Source organism: Hyalella azteca, unplaced genomic scaffold (assembly GCF_000764305.2).
Source record: "Hyalella azteca isolate HAZT.00-mixed unplaced genomic scaffold, Hazt_2.0.2 contig9828, whole genome shotgun sequence".
Classification (NCBI taxonomy): Eukaryota; Metazoa; Arthropoda; class Malacostraca; order Amphipoda; family Hyalellidae; genus Hyalella; species Hyalella azteca.
Window position 1 is genome coordinate 166,915 of NW_025939888.1, and position 20,883 is coordinate 187,797.

The following is a 20,883-nucleotide window of genomic DNA, read 5'->3' on the forward strand; positions in this document are numbered from 1 at the left end:
CGTGATCAAATTTAATAATTCCGGCTTCATCTGGACACCATTCTGAAGTTAATCACGTGATGAATGAAATTTAAAGGACAAGTGATGGAATAAAGTTTACATTTTATCATCTAATTACATAACGTCGAATTTTATAGTAACAGATAACATTGCTTGGTTTTTCTGTACTGTATATCGCGAATTTCAAAGTAAAAGTTTGCGTTCAGTTTGCTGGGAAATATTTCATGGAATTATAATTTTATTTTAATAATAAAAGGGCATCTTCCATGCAGTCCCAGGCAAGTTTATCGTGTGGAATTCTAATCTTGATTTTTCAGTAAACCATTTAAACTGTAATCATCACCGCTATTTTCATCACACAAATCTGGATTTGATACGATAATGTATCATGATGAAATAACGTTTATTTAAGGAAGCGTACCTCAATAAATCAAATGTTAATACATACCTCATTTGTTCACTTTGTCACGAATCGTTCACCATGAATCGTCAGATGTTCTCTGAAGAACATTTGCATGCTTTTTCTCTCCTGTTCTAGAAATAAGTTTATTGGATATTTTTTTCGCTTTATATTACGCTAAAAAGATAAATGATGCTTGAAACAATGGGCACCAGTTTTGTAAAAAGCGTTTCCTAAGAAGACCTGACCGATCTCAGGTACAATTTGCGGTCACACATTCATGTTTCAGACGAATCTATAGCAACCATTTCAGAGGCCTGTTCCGATACATTGTGAAGGTAAATTTCTACGTCACTTATGCTTTTTTTTGTTCTTCAAAAAATTATATCGAGTAGTACCATGCTTTACATAGCCAGCAATGCATCAGTGAGTAAGAAAATTAAAACAAACGAGAAACTCTTGCTTTCAAGCGGTGCTGGGCTTCCCGATACAAAAAAAGAAATAATCGGCTGGAATTTTAGGTATAATCAAACATACCAGAAGGCTTTTTCTTGTTTTTTTTTTAAGTTGCTTTGTTTTCATTGCCGCTTCAATTATTTATAGAATAGTGAATAGATAATGCCTAAGTTTCGTGAATGAGGTATGGTCGTATAGATAACATAAAGTTTCATCATACGTCGAATATTAGCATTGGTAAATTAGCTTATACCCATAGCTTTTGGTATACATAACTTGAACAAAATTTACGCCGATAAATTGAGTAACAATAAGAAGCAAGTTTTTTTTATCATGAATCAGTCACTTAATTATATTCATATGCATTCAAATCGGCCTGACACCCAAACAAATAGGCCTGACACCCAAACAAATCAATTTATTATTATGCGTTGCCACGGTTTAGAAATTTCTCATTCACTTGTCTAATTTTTACAATTTAAAAAAGCATGCAAAATGCCTAAACTCGGGAGAAATCATTATGTTACTATCACGTGTAGACAGCAGGTTATTCTCACGTATATTTTTTTTTATTCGTGACCAGCGTGAGTTTACAGGTCGAACATCAAAAAAATTCAGAACGACATTGGTAATAAAAAATGCTCTATAAAATAGAAATCTGTTATATACTGACAAAGCTGGTGATATAAAAACTGCGCTTAATAGAATTTCTAAGTCTTCTTATCGATATAAACTGCAATTAATGATTGTTTATTTCTGTTTCTGAACATCTCTTGAATCGGGTAGAGTGTTAGTTATTATGGTCACTTAAAATCCGATTTATTGAAGAAAACTGTTTTCAACTTTTATTAAAGTATCGTGACCATAAATTAAAACTACCTATAGTCGAAATGTTTCTTGGTAATTGATACAAAAATTAGAATAGGTAAACGTTCGAAAAGTGGTATCTGGCATTATTTGCTTCTTGAATTTACCGATGGCTAGCATGTGCTTAACAGAAACCAAAACAATTGAATAAACTTACGAAAGTACTTTTAATGGTTTTTCAATATGGCTTAATGAAATTGTAAAAAAAATTCAATCAAAGGTAAACAGTCAAAATAAATTAAAACTTCGAAAAAAATTATTAAATTGTTACAAAATCAAGTATGGGAACGAGACGAAATAAGGAAATGGAGGAGAAGAAGAACCGGGTCGCTTTTCTTCTCTAGTCTATCTTTGTTTCTTTTGGTGTTGAGGAAAGTTACTTAATTATAAGGTAGGTCACATATTATGCGACCATAATAAGGTCACTGTGCTGTTATATTGTTTATTACCGCTATGAAATGCATGCATAATCGAGAAGTGGCAACGACAATAAATTGCGAAGAAGGGAGGACTGCAAAGAAAAATGGCAGATTGCGACTTCAATTCCGAGAATATTTTCCCCATTAACCTGTTTTAATGGATGTAATTGTAATATTTGAGATAGTTTCTGAAAAGGAGTTGGTGGTTGTGTTTGTTGTGAGTAATGAGGCAATATCGTGATTATATTCTAAGACGAAGATGTATCGAATTGGCCCGTGCGGGAAAGTAGGTATCTCAACTCTAAAGTCTAAGAGAAAAACTTGATAATTCCATTACATGGAGTAATTCTTCATGAATAATTCTTTATTATCCAACCGCATTGCTGTGCAATATGCATGATTTTTTATTCCGTATTTTTTTTTCAATCGGACTGAAAACTTGGAATAGGCTACAGGCCTAGGCCAGAAGGCCTAGCTAGGTATTTCTAATAGGTATGGAGTATGGACTGCCCATTACTACCTAGCTAAATCTTGTTTGAGATTCTAATCAGGAAAACATTTATTTTAGACAAATTTTGAGTTTGTTGAACTTATTTAATTTATTATAATCAAAACAAATTTTTTGATGAATAGAAGTTATGAAATTGAGCATGACTGCATGACTTGAGTCTAAACATGAATAGCCTAGCTATGGAGTATGGACTGAACACTGATACTGATAGTGATGGAGGTTTGAAGCCCACATGTTTGGGAATAGATTTTGAACAGGTGGAAATCTGAAGTTCTGAACCATTAATTGGGTCAGCAAATAAATGACGAAGAAATTGAAATTTATCAAAGCAGTACATAATACCTATCAATTAGAATAAAATATTGAGTATCTTTACTAGCTAGGCTAGAATGTATTCTTAAAATTGTGCATATTGGGTTAGCTAGCAAACTGCCAGAATTCTAATGAACCAGTACCAGTGCACCTATTTAAATGAATCCTGAAGTCTGAAACTACACGATTTTTTATTTTGCTGATGTACTCAAAGTAATTAATTTTCTAAGCTAGACTGATCTTCACTTGCTAGGATTGGAATTTTCCTACTTATTACTGAAATCGTGCAGCTTTTCAGTGACAAATTTTCAATGCATTTGGAAGCATTTAGCATGTTGCCCTATTATACACTTGGGGTAAACGCAGTATATTCCGACACATTAAGGACGCATCGTGAAATGAAAAACTATAAAAAAATAACCGTATGTGTTAGTGTTACTCGAGTTCTGTTTGCTATATGTAACTCTCGAAACACTGCACTACGCGGCAGCAACAATGAAACGTCACAAAGTGTTGCCATATTTATTTAAAAGCCTTTAGTATGCAAACCTACCAAATCCCTATATGCCGATGCTGTGTGTGACGAAATTCGGCACGTTGTGAGACAAATTCCAGCTGTGCTTCAAACTCTACTAATACGTAATTCCGACATCCTTGTGTTCGAATTCCGATCGCTGTGTGAGCTGTATTGAAATATGACACGGCTTTGAATTAGAACACTATTGAATATTGAACACTACCTTATTAGGCTTTTAATGAACAGCTGTTAAGCTTTTAATTAAGAAAATTTTAATTTTTGCACACAGCTTGGAACGAGCTGTGTGTGTCCAATTCAAGTTGTGTCAGAATTAGTTTTTATGTGTCTAAATCCGTTTCTTAACTTAATCATCTATAAATTTATTTACCACTTGAAATAAGCAAATACAATTATACTTAAAAGGATTCCTAATATATTCACAGACGTATTTAAAAGTCTCAAACCATAATATTCTTTCTACACAAACAGTTTATCACTATTTGGTAGAGCAAGGTCAACTATCAACTTTGATACATTTTTTGATGATCTCACTGGGTGGCATGCACTGTCTCTCTTTGGATCTCAACATTTTCTCACCAGATGGCCCAAACCTAGTGTTTTGGCAATAGTTTGGCATGCAAAGGTATAACGTCACTATTTCAACCATCAACAAATGCATGGAACTAAGACAAAGCTTAATATAAAGGAAAAACTAGAGAGGTGTCGGAATTACCCACGATGTCGGAATATACCGCGTTTACCCTATGTTAACAGTAAGATAATTCCCGCAATTCATTTAGGATGAATCATGTGGATCCTAAAATAGCAGAAAAGCTCTAGTTGCACAACTGCACTCACTGCACTCAACTTTATGTCATCATTAAAAACATTTTGATACTGGTTATAACTAAGGTTTGTAGATTCTCATTAACAGATACTTACAACAAAACTTTTCATTCTTGCTTGAAAGTTGTGCTTTAGTTATGTTGATAAAATAATAATTTTTATTGAAGGCCACCAATATAAGTGTTGTGTTTACTTGAGTGGCATTGACCTTGCATGAATAAGTAATAAAAGTGCATGATTGAGCTGGGAGATTTTGGATTCACCCAACATATCTGACTTTGGAGCAATGATATTTTTGTTAAAAGTTTGTCTCGTTCAATCTTGTCAGCAGGCACAGATGGATTTGGGGCAGAATTGGGAGGCTTCTGCTCAAATTCATTATGAGAAAAATCTTTTAATCTTTTAAACCTAAATTAATTGTGAAAAAAGTAGAGAGCATCACACTTATGTATATTCATTTATGCTTAATTGCAAATGGATTTTGTTTGCTGTATCAATTTGTCTCCAGTTTTACTGCAATCTTTCTGTAAATTAATTTAAGAAAACTGTGTGATAAAATCTTGAATCCAAAATTTTATCAAAGAGAAGTGTAAAGAAGCTCAGCTGACAGTGGTACCTATCTACTATCTATTGGTACTAAAATACTTATGATTATTACATAGGTATATTATTTGAAATATTGTACGTACAAGTCATGTCACATAATGAAGGTTTCTTGTTCTTTCTTCAAAATTTGTCAGCATCAGACATCACATTCAATTCAATTCTTATTGTAGCACAGTTATTGATGCTAAAATAGAGCTCATCAATCAACAGGAACTTCAATGATCAAATGAATGGAATCAAGAATTAATTTTAAAGTGAAGAATGTTTGGCTGTGTGTAGGGCTTGTTGGTGTGAGCACACAATGTCGGGCACGCCACCCACTCCAGGGTGTGGTGGGGTGGTGGTCGGCAGCGGCTCTGGCAGCAACATGGCTGCCGCTGGTGGTGCTGGCGGTGGAGGTATAGGAGGCAGTGGTCCCCTAGGGGCGCCCATGTCGGCCATGCCCTTGGGAGTACCGCCACAGGGAGGTGGGGGAGCTGCCACTCCTTCCGCTGTACCCTCCTCAGAACATTTCTGCCTCAGGTGGAATAACTACCAGACCAACATGACCACTGTCTTTGACCAACTCCTTCAGGAAGAAGTGAGTCACATAGATTTTTTTTTTTAAATAACAATGTAGCTTCAGATCATGGTGACTCAAATTATTGATTGATAACTACATTAGATACTAATGAGATTATTCAAATTCATGGATTTATTAGAATGTGCATGGCTTTGCAATTTGTTTCTCTGCCTCCCACTGTGCAGTTCACAGTAACATGAATGACGTGATTCCTCGTGCAGTTGGATGTTCAAAAGATCAAACTTTGTATTAAAATTAACCAGACAGGCCTCATGCAATAAATATTGAACTTTAAACTATTCAATACCTACAATATGCTCTTATGTAGGTTGACATGGCAGGTGATTATTTCCCAGGTGTAAGTAATGAATATAGAAGCATTTGATATACATGTTTTTTTATGCCTATTTTCCAAAAATATTGGTAAGTTTTTATGGGTGGGAAAATTGAGCTATTCAATTTTCTTGCCACTTGAAATATCTGAAGGTATCCCAGTAATGTTTTTTATAACACTATTGAACAAAGATGCCATACTGCTTTAGGTCATCCCTTTAGCCCATTTCGTTCAACGCTAGCCAAAGATGCCTCAATGCTCCTCAAAGACAAACCAATGCTTGGCCAAGTAAACTTTATTATGGCCTTGCTTGATTCACGTCCGCTGAGGGTGCCTAATGTTCAAGATATGATATGGGAGTATTTTGTTTGTATCCACAGGTGTTCGTAGATGTGACCCTGTCGTGTGAAGGAGGCACTCAGTTACGTGCGCACAAGGTGGTGCTGGCAGCATGTTCCCCATACTTCCAAGCCGTACTGCAGCACAACCCATGCAAGCATCCCATCATCATCATGCCTAGGGAGGTCGTCTTCACCGACCTCCGTGCTATAATAGAGTTCGTTTACCGCGGCGAAATTGATGTTGCCCAAGAACAAATCCACAGCCTCCTGCAAGCCGCCGAAACCTTGAAGATCAAAGGCCTCTGTGAAGTTAGTGATGATCCCAGTAATATGCCGCCTGGCTTCACAGCAACACCTACCTCCAAAGCCATGCAGGTGAACGGACAAAGTAATTTCCCTGTCACAAACAACGTCTCTCCCGCACATCAATCCCGAGGGCGGCCACCTCTGAACAGAGGGCGCTACAGCTACCGGCCCCGCGGACGGCCTCCTCTGTATGGCCGCCAGAGATACGATCGACCGCATCTGCCTTCCAGAACTCCCAGTACCAGGGATCAGGTGAGTACTTCTGGCACGTCATATATTGGGCTCAAGATCGCAACAGGCGAGGACAGGTTCGCCCATAGGCGTCCCCTTACAAGTGACAGTCCTGCTTATACTGTCCTGCTGACAGTCCTGCTTAGTATATCGTGATCGTGTTATGCCATTGTTATTGTTAAGGACCTTTATAGCGAGTAGAAACATTTATTGTTCCTTAACTGTAAGTAGCATTGAAATTATTCATGCGTTATATTCTTCTTTTTATTACTAGAACTTGATGCAAAAGGAAAAAATTCCCATAATATTTAGGTGATAATCTAGTTTCTTGTTTGCAGAATTCATTGTAAAGTGTATACCATTACCATCTAGTACATATTTTTATATGTGATGCTAATCGAGCTACTATGAACAGAAAGCCAAATGTAATTTTAATTTCCTAGTTTTATTTGGGGCGTGAACTAATCTCCCATGTGTTTCTCTCTGCCGCAGACAAGCAAGAGAATCAAAACGGAGCTATCAGAAGACGAGCACAGCAACGGCTCGAACAGTTTCAGTATCTCAGGGGGGTTAGTGTCGAGTTCTGCGGGCGTTACAAGCAATGTTTGCCCCGGTATGTCTTCCGTGGTGTCGACCACCCCTTCGCTGCCATCAGTGAACGACATGCAGAGAAGCCATAGCGCCCATTACCTTCAGGACCCGACGCAACAGTTGCAGCAGCAACAACAGTCACAGCATAATGGTGAGTACCGCGTAGTTTGATGACTTCTTTATAAACTCTTTTCTATTTGATTATTTATTTGTCGGGCTGAAGGAATGGTCGCTGAATACATTATTTTTAGCTTTAAGGAATTTTTTAACATGGGACGTACATATTAATTCCCAAATTCTCCTAACGTATCTGGGATTTTTCTTGTACAATATACATGCAATTATATTTTTGAAAACATCGGAGTTTCACGTCCACTGTAACTTATGTGTTGGTGGACATTGACTTCCTGAAGCCTGTGGATACGTTATTCTTTTTAGTTATAATAAGTATTATTATTATTAGTTATAAGTGAGCTGACTTGACGCGATCACGGACTCTCATGATCATGCCGCTTTAGTCGTTTTTTTCTCTGCATGAGTCCACAATTTACCGCTCTGAGTTGCAGGTCACTTTTACGATGAAGTGTTTACGCCTGCCTCCACAAAATCCACAGCAGAAATGTAGTCATTGTTCACTTTAAATTAATTCTCCCCTCACTTGCAATGAATTTCTCGATTCGTGTCACGGCTTTAATATACTAGTGTGAGATCGTGTTAGTCACACTTTCCCAAATTCAAAATAGAGCACAACTCAATAACCGGCGTCTCTATAACTATTTTGTAGATACTTTTTTCCTGTACATTCGTTTACAATAGCCGACTGACTTTACAGTTAATTCTCAAAATATTGGGCGGTTTTGTCCCTCAAACCAAATTCCTCGCGCACAATTCATGCGTAAGCGTATCTCAAACCCAGCTCCTGTTAAATAATTTTTCTCGTTAACTCACCCAAGTAAATTCATGCTCCGGCATTTTAATTACCTCCTTCTAATCATGAAGCATGATAGGACCAAGTTCATCCCGCCACTGTACATTTATGGGCGGGTATGCTGATCCTTATTGCCTATTACTACCTGAAATTGACTTTCCCGTTCGGTATGTTTCCTTAACCTTGTTTTATATAACATGATCTCTCGCATTGAAACCTTTGCTCATGTCATTTATCTTACAATTTAAAATATTTCACGCATGTTCTAGAGCTTATGAGCTATAGACACATTTATTATTTATTCTCGAACGCCACCTGGTTTTGTCACGTCTATATTATGTACGGCACTGAATTGTTGTGCGTCTTTACGGCTACATGGTTTGGTTAACGCCTTCTTGAGCGTAAATTGTATATATGAGTTATTCCATCTACCATTACATTTTATTGTCCTTTAAAACCAGTCGAGGTAAGAGAAACTTAGCATTTTTATCTTGACTTTTTAAGAAACCATTTTCCCCAATGTAAGGCCTGATCCGATTTGAACAAAGTATCTTGATTTAGTTTATCTGAAATGATTTTTCTGCTTATCAGTTGCTCATCTTATTTTAAAATAAACGGGTTGGTCGAGTAGTCCCCATTTTCATCCTCATTTGCTAAATTTTCACTGGATAACTCCTTTCATGCACCTATCGATGAGTTTTTGCCTTCGCTTGCAAAAGGACTCGGAAGTTATCGCTTACTAAACGTAACCTACATTCTACTTCATTTTTCTTGATCTGACTCAATTCCAGATTGAAAACAATTAATGTTCATGCGCTCAGTGTTTGCCTGTGAAGCTGCAGGGGTATTGCGATTAGGGAGATGTGTATACCGGTACTCTATATTTGTTGCGACGCCGGAATACTGAGAACAAAACGTCTGCGAACTTTGGAATCACAACGTGAAGAGACCTCGCATTTTATACTGAGAGGCACGTGAAGGTTTTTGGCTGTTTCCAGAAGTGCTCAGAGGTATTCATTTTAAATTACCTTCAAATGTCCGGTATCGCCTCTGACGAGGGACTTGTTGAAGGGAAAATTTTTGCCTTGTCTATCCAATTCCTACTGGATTTTGGAACACTTTATTTGAATATTCGGTCAATTATGTTGTTCAGTTTGCTATGTCACGTATTTGTTCTCTACGGCATTTAACACTTAATAACTCAACGAATTACACATTAAATTGATCCATCGTTTTTTCTTTAGGCTGTTCGAAAAATGCTTTTTTAGCCGCATGGGTCGGACTTCGTAATTGCTCAAGTTTTCTTGGCAAGAAAATAGCTAATGCTTCAATCGATTTTTTTACACACTTGTTTCTAAGTTTTCATTGAAAGCAGACCAGTTTATAAATTAAATGCTAATGCATTTAATGTTTAAACTTCTAGATATTTCGAATATTTGTCAGATTCTAAGAGACCCAGTTACACGGTGCCGGCGCGAAGAGCTAGCTGTTCTTGGTTTATGCAGACGCTAAGGGCGCCGAATTTTATAGTTCAAATTCGTATTGGCCGCACTTCTTGCACTCGAAATAACAGACGCTTATTTGTTGAGCTGAGGAATTGTCCAGAATATTGGTTCTTGTTAACGATGACTGACGGTTAATGGAGTAGACGAGCATTGCGTGTGTGGCCCCATCATTCGCCGTAACATTATGGCCGTATGATAGGGCGTGACACAGTGGCAATATGATGAAGCTTATTGTGACCGTACGATAGGTCTCCCCCAAGCTGCGGTGCTAGGGGGCACTCTTCCCCCACCAAACCATGCCCCTCCTGCCGCTCACACTCACCACGGACACTCACAAGGGCACGCTGGCACCGCAATATCCAGTCATCCTCCTGCAGCTCACGGGCCTCCCCCGCTGCCCGAACTGGGGCCCTCAGTTGCCCTCCTCACAGGTAAGCTGCCAGATCCAGGCGAGTCTGGTAGCTGCCCTGTAGTCTTGTGTGTCGCTCTACACTCGCTTAAAATCGTTCCAAAACAACTTGGATTTTCCACGAGTTAACTTTGTTTTAACTTGGATTTTACACGAGTTAACTTTGGGAATAATTTTGATGTTTTTCATGCTTAGAGAGATCCAGTGATCAAGAAGTTTGCAACGTAGAGAGTTCGTGGTGTTATAAACTCACTTATTTTGCTCCTACTCCATTTGGATAAACTTTCAATTTTGAAGCCCAGAGTTTGCCCCTCTCTGACTGCTTGTATTAGAATCCATTTGATACACAATTTTTATTTTCGGAGAAACCTAGTGGTTTTGGAACACTTTTCTGTGTGAAACCTTTCCTTTGCCGACATTTCTGCTAGCGGTAAATCGGCTGTAGTTCGAGCCTGTAATTCGTTGGAATTTCGGCGCCGAACATCATTCGGTCCTCTACTGATATAGTTGATAGCAATGCTTGGTTACTGCTCTCCATGGTTGCGAGGTAGTTCCGAGTAGCATGTAGTTCTCATCCATGTTCTAGTTAAGTTGATTTTGTGTCGACGCAGTGCACGTTCACATCCGCAGACGTTAATTGTATGTCACTAGCGACAAGGTCTAAATGCTTCCCTTAATTTATTTAGGGTTGGAGCTCTTTCATGTATTCAAGGGTTCTTGCAGAACGTTAGGCAGTGGAATCGCATCGCTTATTCATTTATTTTTTTCCTCATATTGCTTTTCTCTTTGAATCTCCTTGGTTTATCACCCACTTGATGCTAATTCTTTGAATCGTATATCCTTTGTGTATTTGATCCTCACGTATTTGTTCGCGTCCTTTTTATTGGTGAGTTACGGTTTCATGCTAGTCTTTTCTTGTAGCCTGTGTTACTGCTGATTGTTGTCGCATGCTGCGCATTGCATGATGATCGCCTCACTGTATGAGCTTCGCATGAACATTCCTCTCTTTATAATCTTATGAATCTTACACTATTTTGCATGTCCGTGTTACACCACCGAGAATCGGGCCTTGTTTGTTCAGTTTTTTGCCTACTCTTCATGTGGGCTTTCTTGCTTGGTTTCTTCATTACTACCAATCGAAAAGAAGCTTATGTTGCTGGGCTGAACGCAATTTATGTAGATCGTTTTAGCATTAACTTTGTGTATGTTTAATAATATATAGGTATTAGTTATGAAATAATACGTTGCTGTGCATATTGGTACCTATTTCATTTGAAGTGTTCATGTCTTCATGATGTTGATATGACTCACAAGTTGATCGTTTGGTTGGTTGACTTTCCGTCGTGTATTGTCTAAGACGACAACCCCAGCGGAGTGAACCAAGGATCCAGTGCACCAGATTACGATGCGTATTACGTCAAAACCGAAGACCAGCAACACCACCAGCACCAACAGCAGCAACAACAACAACAACAGCAGCAAGGTCAAGGTCACCAGCAGAGCGGCCATATGAGCGTAGGGCAGCACCTGCAGCCTGACCCCAATGACCCCTCTGGCCAGAGGATGACTGTCACTCCAGAGCTGCTTGGCCTCATGCCCTCCGCCAATCCTCAGTATGCGTCGGGTGAGTGGGCTAGCAATGGAGCGTGTCTCAGTTTATATTCAGCAATACACTCGTTTCAAATTAAATCAAATCAAACCAAATATACAGAGTCCTTGATCAGATTTCAAGTGAATTCATTTCTCAGTATGCATCGGGTGAGTGGACCAGGAGTGAAGCGAGTTTAATATTCATAAATGCGGTGTTATAATTAAACCGAATTTAGTGGAATTTGTTACCAGTTTGCAACGGGTGACTTGAATTCATTAGCATCTTTGCAAGACCTCGAGAGCGATATGTTGTGCTATGTGGACTACGCGTGAAAAATTATCTCTTCGAAGTTATGCCTATTATCTTAACATCTTTATCGTCAGTTTTTAGGCAAGTGATGAAATTGTTAAAATATTTGTGTTACGTACTTGGGTCATAGGAATCTGTTCACGCTAAGCTTTTGGGCAAATAGTGTAGATATAACGTCACTCAGATAGTACGTCGTGGAATTTCCAGACTCTGACAGTTTGAGCGGAACACCAGCTGGGCGCAAACTTTGGACCGACGAAGATATGGACAAAGCACTGGATGCTCTGCGAAATTCGCAGATGTCGTTAAGCAGAGCTGCTCAGGTGTTCGGGATTCCTGCGACGACGTTATGGCAGAGAGCGCATCGCATGGGCATTGAGACTCCTAAGAAGGAAGGCGCCAATAAAACTTGGAGTGAACACGACTTAGCGGGTGCCCTGGAGGAGCTTAGAAGTGGCAGGCTTTCGGCTAACAGGTACTGCAATGTTGACAACTTTTTAAATGTTGAATAATTTACCTGTGCCACAAGTTGAAAAATTTCCATCTGTACGTTGATTGTTTGGTATTTAATGTTTCTAATTTGCCTCTGTACAAGATATTGATGTGCTGATTTCTTCACGATTTATTTTCCTCTTCCCAGGGCATCTAAGGAGTTCGGCATTCCAAATTCAACTTTGTACAAAATAGCTCGTAAAGAAGGGATTAAATTATCTTCGCCTTTTTCTGCAATTCAACCGTCTTGGAACCCCGAAGATCTTAATAAAGCTCTTGACGCTATACGCGGTGGCATGAGTGTGCAGAAATCTGCTCAAGAGTTTGGCATACCCACGGGCACCCTGTACGGCCGGTGTCGGAGAGAGGGCATAGAGCTCAGCAAATATCAGGCGAGTATTTTTGTCTTACTATTAATATACTTTAAATTAATTGAGAAGAATGACTTACTACGATGCGATAGTTACTTTAAGCGTTAATTTGGTCATAGTCGGCTGGAAAATGTTAATTCTGATGACTTTTTCTTTGCAATCGGTTTAGGGTGTGCCGTGGTCTGAAGAGGACATGAAAGACGCTCTTGAAGTTGTCAGGGTGGGTGAAATGTCCATAAATCAGGCTGCGATTCATTACAACCTTCCATATTCGTCGTTATATGGGCGTTTTAAACGAGGCAAATACGAGGACGGACTGTCTCACCAAGACTTCTTGCATCAGGAGATGACAATAGAGCAGTTCTCCAACGATCATATGGCCGTGCAATCGGGCAACCTTCAGGGAATGCAATCGCAGCCTACTTCTTTATCCCAGCAAACTACGCCTCCTCATCAGAATTCGAGCCAAGCTTTGCCCACGTCTGCTCCTCCGGAACAATACTGACTAGATTCAGGGAACACTGGTCGCCACAGCGAAGACGTCAATAAACAAGAACCGACGTCTGAAAATGAAATGTCATCACAGCCTCCGCCTACTCCAGTCGCCGCTACTGTCACGCCTCAGCCTCAAATGACACCTCATTCTCACACACCGCAGCCTCTAACTCCTCAACCAACGCTTGTTCCAACTCCGCAACCTCTGTCCATTCCGCTAGCCCAAACTCCCCAACCTCTACCCACCATCTCGGTCCCTCCTACAGCCTCTTCTCTGACTGTGATGCCTGTTATTCATTCAACTACCTCGGAATATAGTGATCCCAGCAGTGAAGCGCCTGCTTCTGTTTATAGTGGAACTGAAACTCTTTACTCCCCCATGGACGGGCACAGCAACAGTGCCCAACTCTACTCCCCTCCAACTCTAGCTGCCTCATCATCTCTACCTCCAGTTACTCTTGCAACAGCTTTGTCGTCCGCATCCCTCACTCACGATGCCTTGTACCCGGCAACTGCTGCCGCTCTGTCGCAGGTAACATTACCTCACTCCTCTGGTATGCAGCCTCATCTACCTCAGGTTTACCCAACGTATTACCCGTTGGAGTATTCCACACTTCGTCCCGATTACCGGGCTTACCAAGCGTACTCGCGGCCGCTGCCAGATGATAGTCGATCTCAGTACTCTTCTCCATATCCTCCGTATCATTTCTGACGCTGTGGCCGCCAGTGTTCCCGTGGCGCGCCTCTAACCCTTTGTTAATCATAGCTCTTAGATTTCAGAGAAAACAATATAGATTTAGTAATTATAGGCTTGCAGTCTGTTGCAAACAATGCATGGGCTTGCGACGTTGAAAAATAGCCATCGCTGTACCTCAAAATCTGCAAGTAATCAGTTTAGTCTCGTAATGTTTACTGAAAATGCATATATCATTCTGTGCGAAGATATTGTAGATATAGTTATAGTGAATAAGCAGGTAATTTACTTATATGGTTGCTAATTATAGTTGTGCAGTCTTCGCCGGATGAGCCTAGCTTTTTATTGACATTGGAAGAAGGTTTGAGGAAACAACGTGTACTTGACCTCAAGCCCTCCTTACGAGTTTTGATAGCAGTCAATCCAAAGAGAAGGAGAGTTGCAGTCGTTTGGCCGTGGTTGTTCATATTGTTTGCCATCTGATGGCTATTCGCTGGGAATCTGTATACATGAACTGTAATTTATGTGTCGTGGGTAGTCAAGGGAAAGACGGGTCGTACTCAACTCGGTGATCAAAGCTTTTACTGCAGTTCATCATTGCCTTCAAGCGGTCGTTTTGGATGAAGCGTCATAAGTACAAACTTGCAAACACTGAGGTATGCTAGAAACTTCTGTTTTGCAGTCTATTTTACCAAACGTATGTTATGGGCATTGATGAAACTTTCCGACTTACAGGGAGATATCAAACTCATTGTCGTTTAGGTGTTGTCCGGCGCCAGTTAACTTGATACCTATATTTTTTTGCACGTGCAGCAGATTTCATTTTGCAGGAGTTTTCTAGGCGAGATACACATTTTTCCTTGAGGGTAAATTCTATTGCTAATCTTTATAATAGTTTACAACGCAATATAGAGCTAGTCAATCTATGAGTACTGCTATCTTTGTTCAAAGTGTCTAGGCATGGATTTTTATCTATATATTTCGATTTATTTAGCATCAGAATTTTCGCCATGATGGCTTGTTTTATTGTTTATATTAAATTTGTTCCAATTTCCCATGAGTAAAAAAAAAGAAAAATGTTGCCCCAAATCGCGGTTCTCGACTTATCAAACTGTTTGTTGTGCACTGCATCGTAAATGATGCATAATCTAATTGGCCCAATTTATTTCGATCAACTTCTAGCCATCATTGAACGTAATTAATCCGTGAATTACTATCATTATTTACGTTGTACGTGCTTCTTCCTTGTGCTTATAATGAATCGCCGGAGAAAATCTGAACCAATTTGATCCGTGTTCATATGTGTACTATTTGGCTCCTGAGATCTAATCGCTTCTAATTCAATGTTATGAGCAAATACGTTGTACTAATTGATTACTGGGGTTTTCTAGAATCCTGAATCATTGAATCCAATCGTTAATAATTGTATTTTGAGAATAAATCGGCAACCCTTATTGTAATTTATCGCAATTCATCGTTGCTCAGCATTTTCAAACGTAATTCCCACGCATTGGCCAACTCGCGTATTTTCCAACTCGTTGCTATGGTGCTCATTACGAAAATTCTAATTTATTTTCGATCTAAAGGTTAATGACAATTTGAATTCATGTTTCTGAAATAATTGTTTCATGGACGTAAGTTGCAATTAGGTTCATTGAAAGTCGATGAGGAAATGAAAAAATTGGCCCGCCACAAGTGGTGATCCAAATTTCAGGCTTTATTTGAAACTTTATCATATTGGACATTTTCCTGCTATGCATGATTAAGGATATTGGGTTTAATTCATGAACGCTACTTAAATCTGTCCTGCGGTAAATGAAAAATTGTTTTCTGAAATTATATAGCAAAAAGCTCCGCCACATGAATAATATCTACATGATACTTTTTCGGATGCAAGTTGAAATGCTGGAAATGATCCATTTAAATGTGGCCTTCGTGGATTGAAGAGCCACAGATATCGTACGTTTCTGTTACTAATGGATTTGTATTCAATGATTAGTTGGCCCGCGCTAGTACAGACTACTGCTCAGAGTTTCATTGATTGATAAATGCAGCTCTATAGATAGTGATGAGCGGTCTTAGCATTTCTTTGGAAACTAGACCATTCGTATTTGTTCTTTATTCTTTAAATGCTTACTTATCTACTTAACTTTGCCGGGTAACTTTCTCCGTCAGGCTTTGTGCGATTGTAGCTTTTTTTCTTGTCAGGCTTTGTGCGATTGTAGCTTTTTTTCTTTCTTTCTAACAACAGAATATATAGCCAGTATAATGAATTGAATATGTTTATTTTGATAAATGACTGAAATTTTGTCTAAGTGTTCTCTCTAGACGGTTTATCTGTACATGTTTTCTGCATATATCGGTGTCTAGATTTCATTGGACCATTGACTGGTGCGGGATATAATTACGCACGTTCAAATTACTAGGCTTGAGCTTAGCCTCCTCCTGCGTGACGTTGGACGAGTCCTGGGCAAGATTTACTTAAGTTTTAGCTCACCAGCATTCCACTCGTCCGAGTTTGATTAGACTTTCCCTCGTAAGCCTCATTCACGTCATGGAAATTGGAGGATGCAGCGAACGGTGTTTGGTGAAAGGTATCTTGATTCGATTAGACTTAGAGTTCGTGTGTAAAGTACCATATATTAAACGAGACGAAAATGGGTACCTATATAAATTTGTTTCTATGTTGTCATGTAATTCGTCAAGTGTTGAATTGTATAAAATTTGGAGCACCTACGATAAATGCGTGAGCTTATGATGCGTACCGTATCACGTAACTGAAGGAACCCTCAGGTCAAAAGTTATCGAAGTGATGTTCAACATCAACGTTTCAGAAAGCGTGGGGTGCAATACCATTTGATCCAAGCGTTGAAATTTTTGCGCCACAACTGACTTGACTAACATGTCTGTTTAGTTTTCTTATGAGCTTTAATATTTGCTATGTTATGCCGCTCTGCAACTTATGGGTTGAATATTTGATTTTTCGATCACACCGAAACTTCATTTAATGCTTTGATTTAAATCAAGTAATTGAAAATGAACTACATATGATGCTTATGTTTTAGCTTGTTTCTGCGTAACTCAGTTATGACGTTGTCTTAGAGCGATCCAAATATGTGCTGACTCACCGGTCTGTTCGTGACTATGAACTAGCAAGCGTGTAAATATGTAATAGCGATTGGCTCAGGTCTTCGCTTGCGCATCTCGAACTATAACTTTAGAACGGGTCCTTTTGCCAAGCCAACTATTGGGTATTATGCAGTACTGTAATAGTTATTATATAAATGCATTTGTATATTAACCAGTAACTTAGACTTTTAGTGAATAGATATATAGCATTATGAAGAACGCGTTCTCGTTGGCATGTTCTCTCATTTTTGCCGTTTGCTAATTACTTAGTGAGAATTATTTGCTGTCTGTAACTTCATTTTTCTAAATAGGACATTATGTTGTGTGTAGCTACTACGCATGCCGCTGTTTTCCTGTTCATTGAACACATAGCTTCTGTGTATGGATAAAATCAAAATTTCAGTTGTAAGACTTAGCCACTTGTTTACGGAATCATTGAATACGTTCCGATGAGTTTGCTAATAGGATGGCTGTGCAGGCCTTTCTATCCTGTAACTCCCTCAGCAATTGACATTGAAGCAATGCAGGTAATGCTCTTATTAGTCTTCCAAAACCCTCTTCATGATCACCTCAAGCGTGTGTGGCCATCGAGTCTTATCTTACTCAATGACTGGAGGCTCTAAGTTGTTCGCAAAATATCGGCACAATTCATCCCTACATCACCTACAACGTTCTGCTGTGGAGATGAGCGTATTTATGCTGCCTACGTCACAACCTCTTCTTCTTTGTTGTCTCCTAGCTTGCACGTGGAGCAATATTTGTTATTCGTGTTCTCTTCTGGCGTGTTCTTTACTTATTATTATACGTTATTTGTAGTTATTTCTTTATAGAATTGATATCACAACCTTCTCCAAATAGTGTTTGGAAAGTACAAAATGTCGCAACACTTGACCTCGCTTAGCAGGTTTTTTGATTAACAACTGATACAGGTATTTCGTTTCATATAAATTGTTGCTTTTCACCCTAGGATATCGCCAACCTAATGTAAACCATTCAATTTTTAACGCTCTTTATCAATTTCAATACAATTTTCTTTCATTTATTCGATGTGCCAGCTTACGTTAGGTTTCAATTTTCACAATTTATGGATGAATTCAATACAATCTTATCACTTGTTCAAATATGGCACCAGTGAAGCAATATTGAATTTGATGAGCAAATTTGAATAGCGGTAGGTACTTATTTCTGGGTTATAATTTGGTCATTACATTGCCCTCTAATTAAAAGTTTGCGCAAACAAATTCGCCTTCCTCACCAGGTTATAAAATTGCATTTTCCTAACCTTGAAAGATTTGAACATTCATCCTTCATTTGTATGACTGTCGATAATTATCCTTCATTTGAATGACTGTCAATAATTACTTTCGTGGGCATGTGTGCCCTATTAGTGATTACTTGCCTGCTCGTTGGGCAGCTGTGGGTATCGTAAGTCTCTTTGCTTGAGTGTAATAAAGTAAGTCTCGAGTTGCAGTATACAAGGACAGGTAACGCGCAAGACCAATACGTTTGACTGGGCTATACCAGTTTGAGCAGGTAATAATTTTAATGTATACATACTATATAAACATTATTTTATTCTAATCTTAACTCGATAAGATTGACGGAATTTTTCGTGTATAATGATGCAATGCGGGTGTTGTGATCTTCAATTCTTTGCGCTCGACTCAGGTTTTGTTGTTTACATTTGTTTTTATTTATGGCCGTTATTTCCGACTTTTATGCTCTTAGTGTGATTTATTCTGTCTCTCCTTATGTTGTCAGATATCGTTTACTTATATTATTTCTATTTTCGCGCTGCAAGAGTTGATTTTTTTTAGAATATTCGCCCCCCTACGTGCTACTATTGTCACTGCTCCGCCATCGCTTATTATTTTTCCCACAAATATCTATAATGAATTATCCTTGATAATTTAATGAAACAAGATCTCCACTCCACTTGTCGAATAACGACCACCCATTCAATAAGTCACTTGTAATTTATCGCATCTTTATTTCATGATTCCAACTACATTAATTTTTCAAAAGTAGCCGAATTTTTTTCCGGGTTTGTTTAACTCGTTAACAATGTTCGTCATTGTATTTTTTAGTGGTAACGCGGTGGTAATTTCTTGATTTGCATTAACGTACGAGTATTTGAGGGTGGCGAGCGTCTCATTAAGTTCGATGCGTGGAGATAACTCGACTTCAGCGTCAGTTTTGTGTCTTGACTAGAACAATATATATGCTGATTATGTTAATGAATTTATTTTTATTTCTTTCTGTGAAAGATGGCGCCAAACCTAGACTGTTATTTTGTATATAAACGCCGACACACCCACACATCATAATTTTTCTCTACAAAATTTCTAATAAATGTCTTACCAATGAATGTTGTCTCATTTATATGCCTAGTAGGAAGATGTCAGCATTAGAGATAAATTTATCTACACCTGAAAGAAAGATATTCTACTTAGTTATACCTGAAACAAAGAAATATTCTACGTAGTTAGTGTAGAGGAGACCTGAGGTTGGATAAAGTGAATCATAAATTAGATTCGGCGATGTCCATGTGGCGCATGGAGCCCACTTTCGTGACCAGCGCAGGAAATTCTGATTGAAATCTTGAATGCTTAAGCCAATATTCGATCACGAGTTTATATAGGAGTTTATCTTAATCGTTACTCGTTGATATAAACAAAACCTCTATTGCCTTCGTTAAAATATTTGATTCAACAAAATAAATAAATTTTTACTCCCACTTGGGCTTCAGTTGTAACGTTTTTTGCCGAAAATCTTTGGTTCAGTCGTAAAATGCCTGGGCTAACTCGACTAAAGGATGGTACAATCTAATGAGGCGATGGAGAGTGAAAGTGGCTACGTTATCTGTCCAGTTGTCCGCATCTCGGTGAGGAAGGGAACAGATTGTGTTCACAACAAGAATAAAACACTTGGAGAAATTGAAAGATTGTGTTCAAACAGCGATGCACTTCTAACCCTTGTGTAGGTCAACTTGACCCTGTTTAGCCCGGTTAAAGGATGTTCCACTGCTGCGTGCAGAAAGTCACTCTCAACATGACCCCTTAGTTTGTCTGAGTGTAAGGCGTATATCTCTGTACCTAGTTACAACATGCAGTTGATCGACTCATAGCGTCCGAGTAGTTCACTGCAGTGACAGTTTTTCGGTCTTTTGGTTTTGCAATCGCTAGTTTTGTTTATTATGTGCAGAATCTTTAAGTAGCGTGATTCGTCATAACAGAGACTCGCATTACTTTGAACTGACAAGAAGTAGCAACCTTCTTTGATGCTTTACTAATCATAACGAATATTATTATGCATTAATCTTTATAAGACAGTGTTGCGCCTGAGATGAAGCCTTCTGTCTCCTGGGGCCTTTTCTCACACAGACGCCGCGAAAAAGCTTCGGCGGGCATCCTTGATCTGCCGACCCTCTAGTTTAGCTCGAAGTCTAAACTCTTGATATGCTTGCTTGTTGATATTGTTACATGTTCGGTGCACAGTATATTGTGCCTGCAAGATTAGGTATCTGAAGCACGAGAAGTGGAATTAGTTTTATTGTGATTGAAACGAACGCTGCTCGTATTTTGTGTTTACATTATAATTTAATGGTCTTCATAGAATTTAACTTTATAGAACACAAAAAATGCCAAAGGAACTTTCTTCT

General features: G+C 38.8%; 2 protein-coding genes across 5 annotated transcripts; both read left to right on the plus strand.

Moving 5' to 3' along the window:
- Positions 1-2,029: 2,029 nt before the first annotated feature.
- Positions 2,030-19,181, plus strand: LOC108672862 (protein bric-a-brac 2). 4 transcript variants are annotated; one of them, XM_018160612.2, is made up of 9 exons: positions 2,030-2,114; positions 5,069-5,514; positions 6,211-6,729; positions 7,201-7,450; positions 9,981-10,163; positions 11,499-11,765; positions 12,249-12,516; positions 12,682-12,925; positions 13,074-19,181. In XM_018160612.2, the coding sequence occupies exons 2-9, from the start codon at positions 5,236-5,238 to the stop codon at positions 13,407-13,409; spliced, it is 2,346 nt and encodes a 781-aa protein (XP_018016101.1). In that variant the 5' UTR covers positions 2,030-2,114; positions 5,069-5,235; the 3' UTR covers positions 13,410-19,181. The 4 variants fall into 4 exon arrangements, with proteins under 4 accessions (XP_018016101.1, XP_018016100.1, XP_047738131.1 ...); XM_018160611.2 differs by having other exon boundaries at positions 5,214-5,514; XM_047882175.1 differs by having other exon boundaries at positions 5,261-5,514.
- LOC108672860 (flocculation protein FLO11-like) lies at positions 13,479-14,111 on the plus strand. The gene has a single exon (XM_018160608.1). The coding sequence runs from the start codon at positions 13,479-13,481 to the stop codon at positions 14,109-14,111; it is 633 nt and encodes a 210-aa protein (XP_018016097.1).
- Positions 19,182-20,883: the final 1,702 nt, after the last annotated feature.

Coding starts and splice junctions, on each gene's coding strand:
- LOC108672862 (XM_018160612.2), top strand. CDS start 5,236: ATGTCGGGCACGCCACCCACTCCAGGGTGTGGTGGGGTGGTGGTCGGC. Junction 5,515..6,210: donor ACCAACTCCTTCAGGAAGAA/GTGAGTCACATA, acceptor TTGTATCCACAG/GTGTTCGTAGATGTGACCCT. Junction 11,766..12,248: donor CAATCCTCAGTATGCGTCGG/GTGAGTGGGCTA, acceptor TGGAATTTCCAG/ACTCTGACAGTTTGAGCGGA.
- LOC108672860 (XM_018160608.1), top strand. CDS start 13,479: ATGTCATCACAGCCTCCGCCTACTCCAGTCGCCGCTACTGTCACGCCT.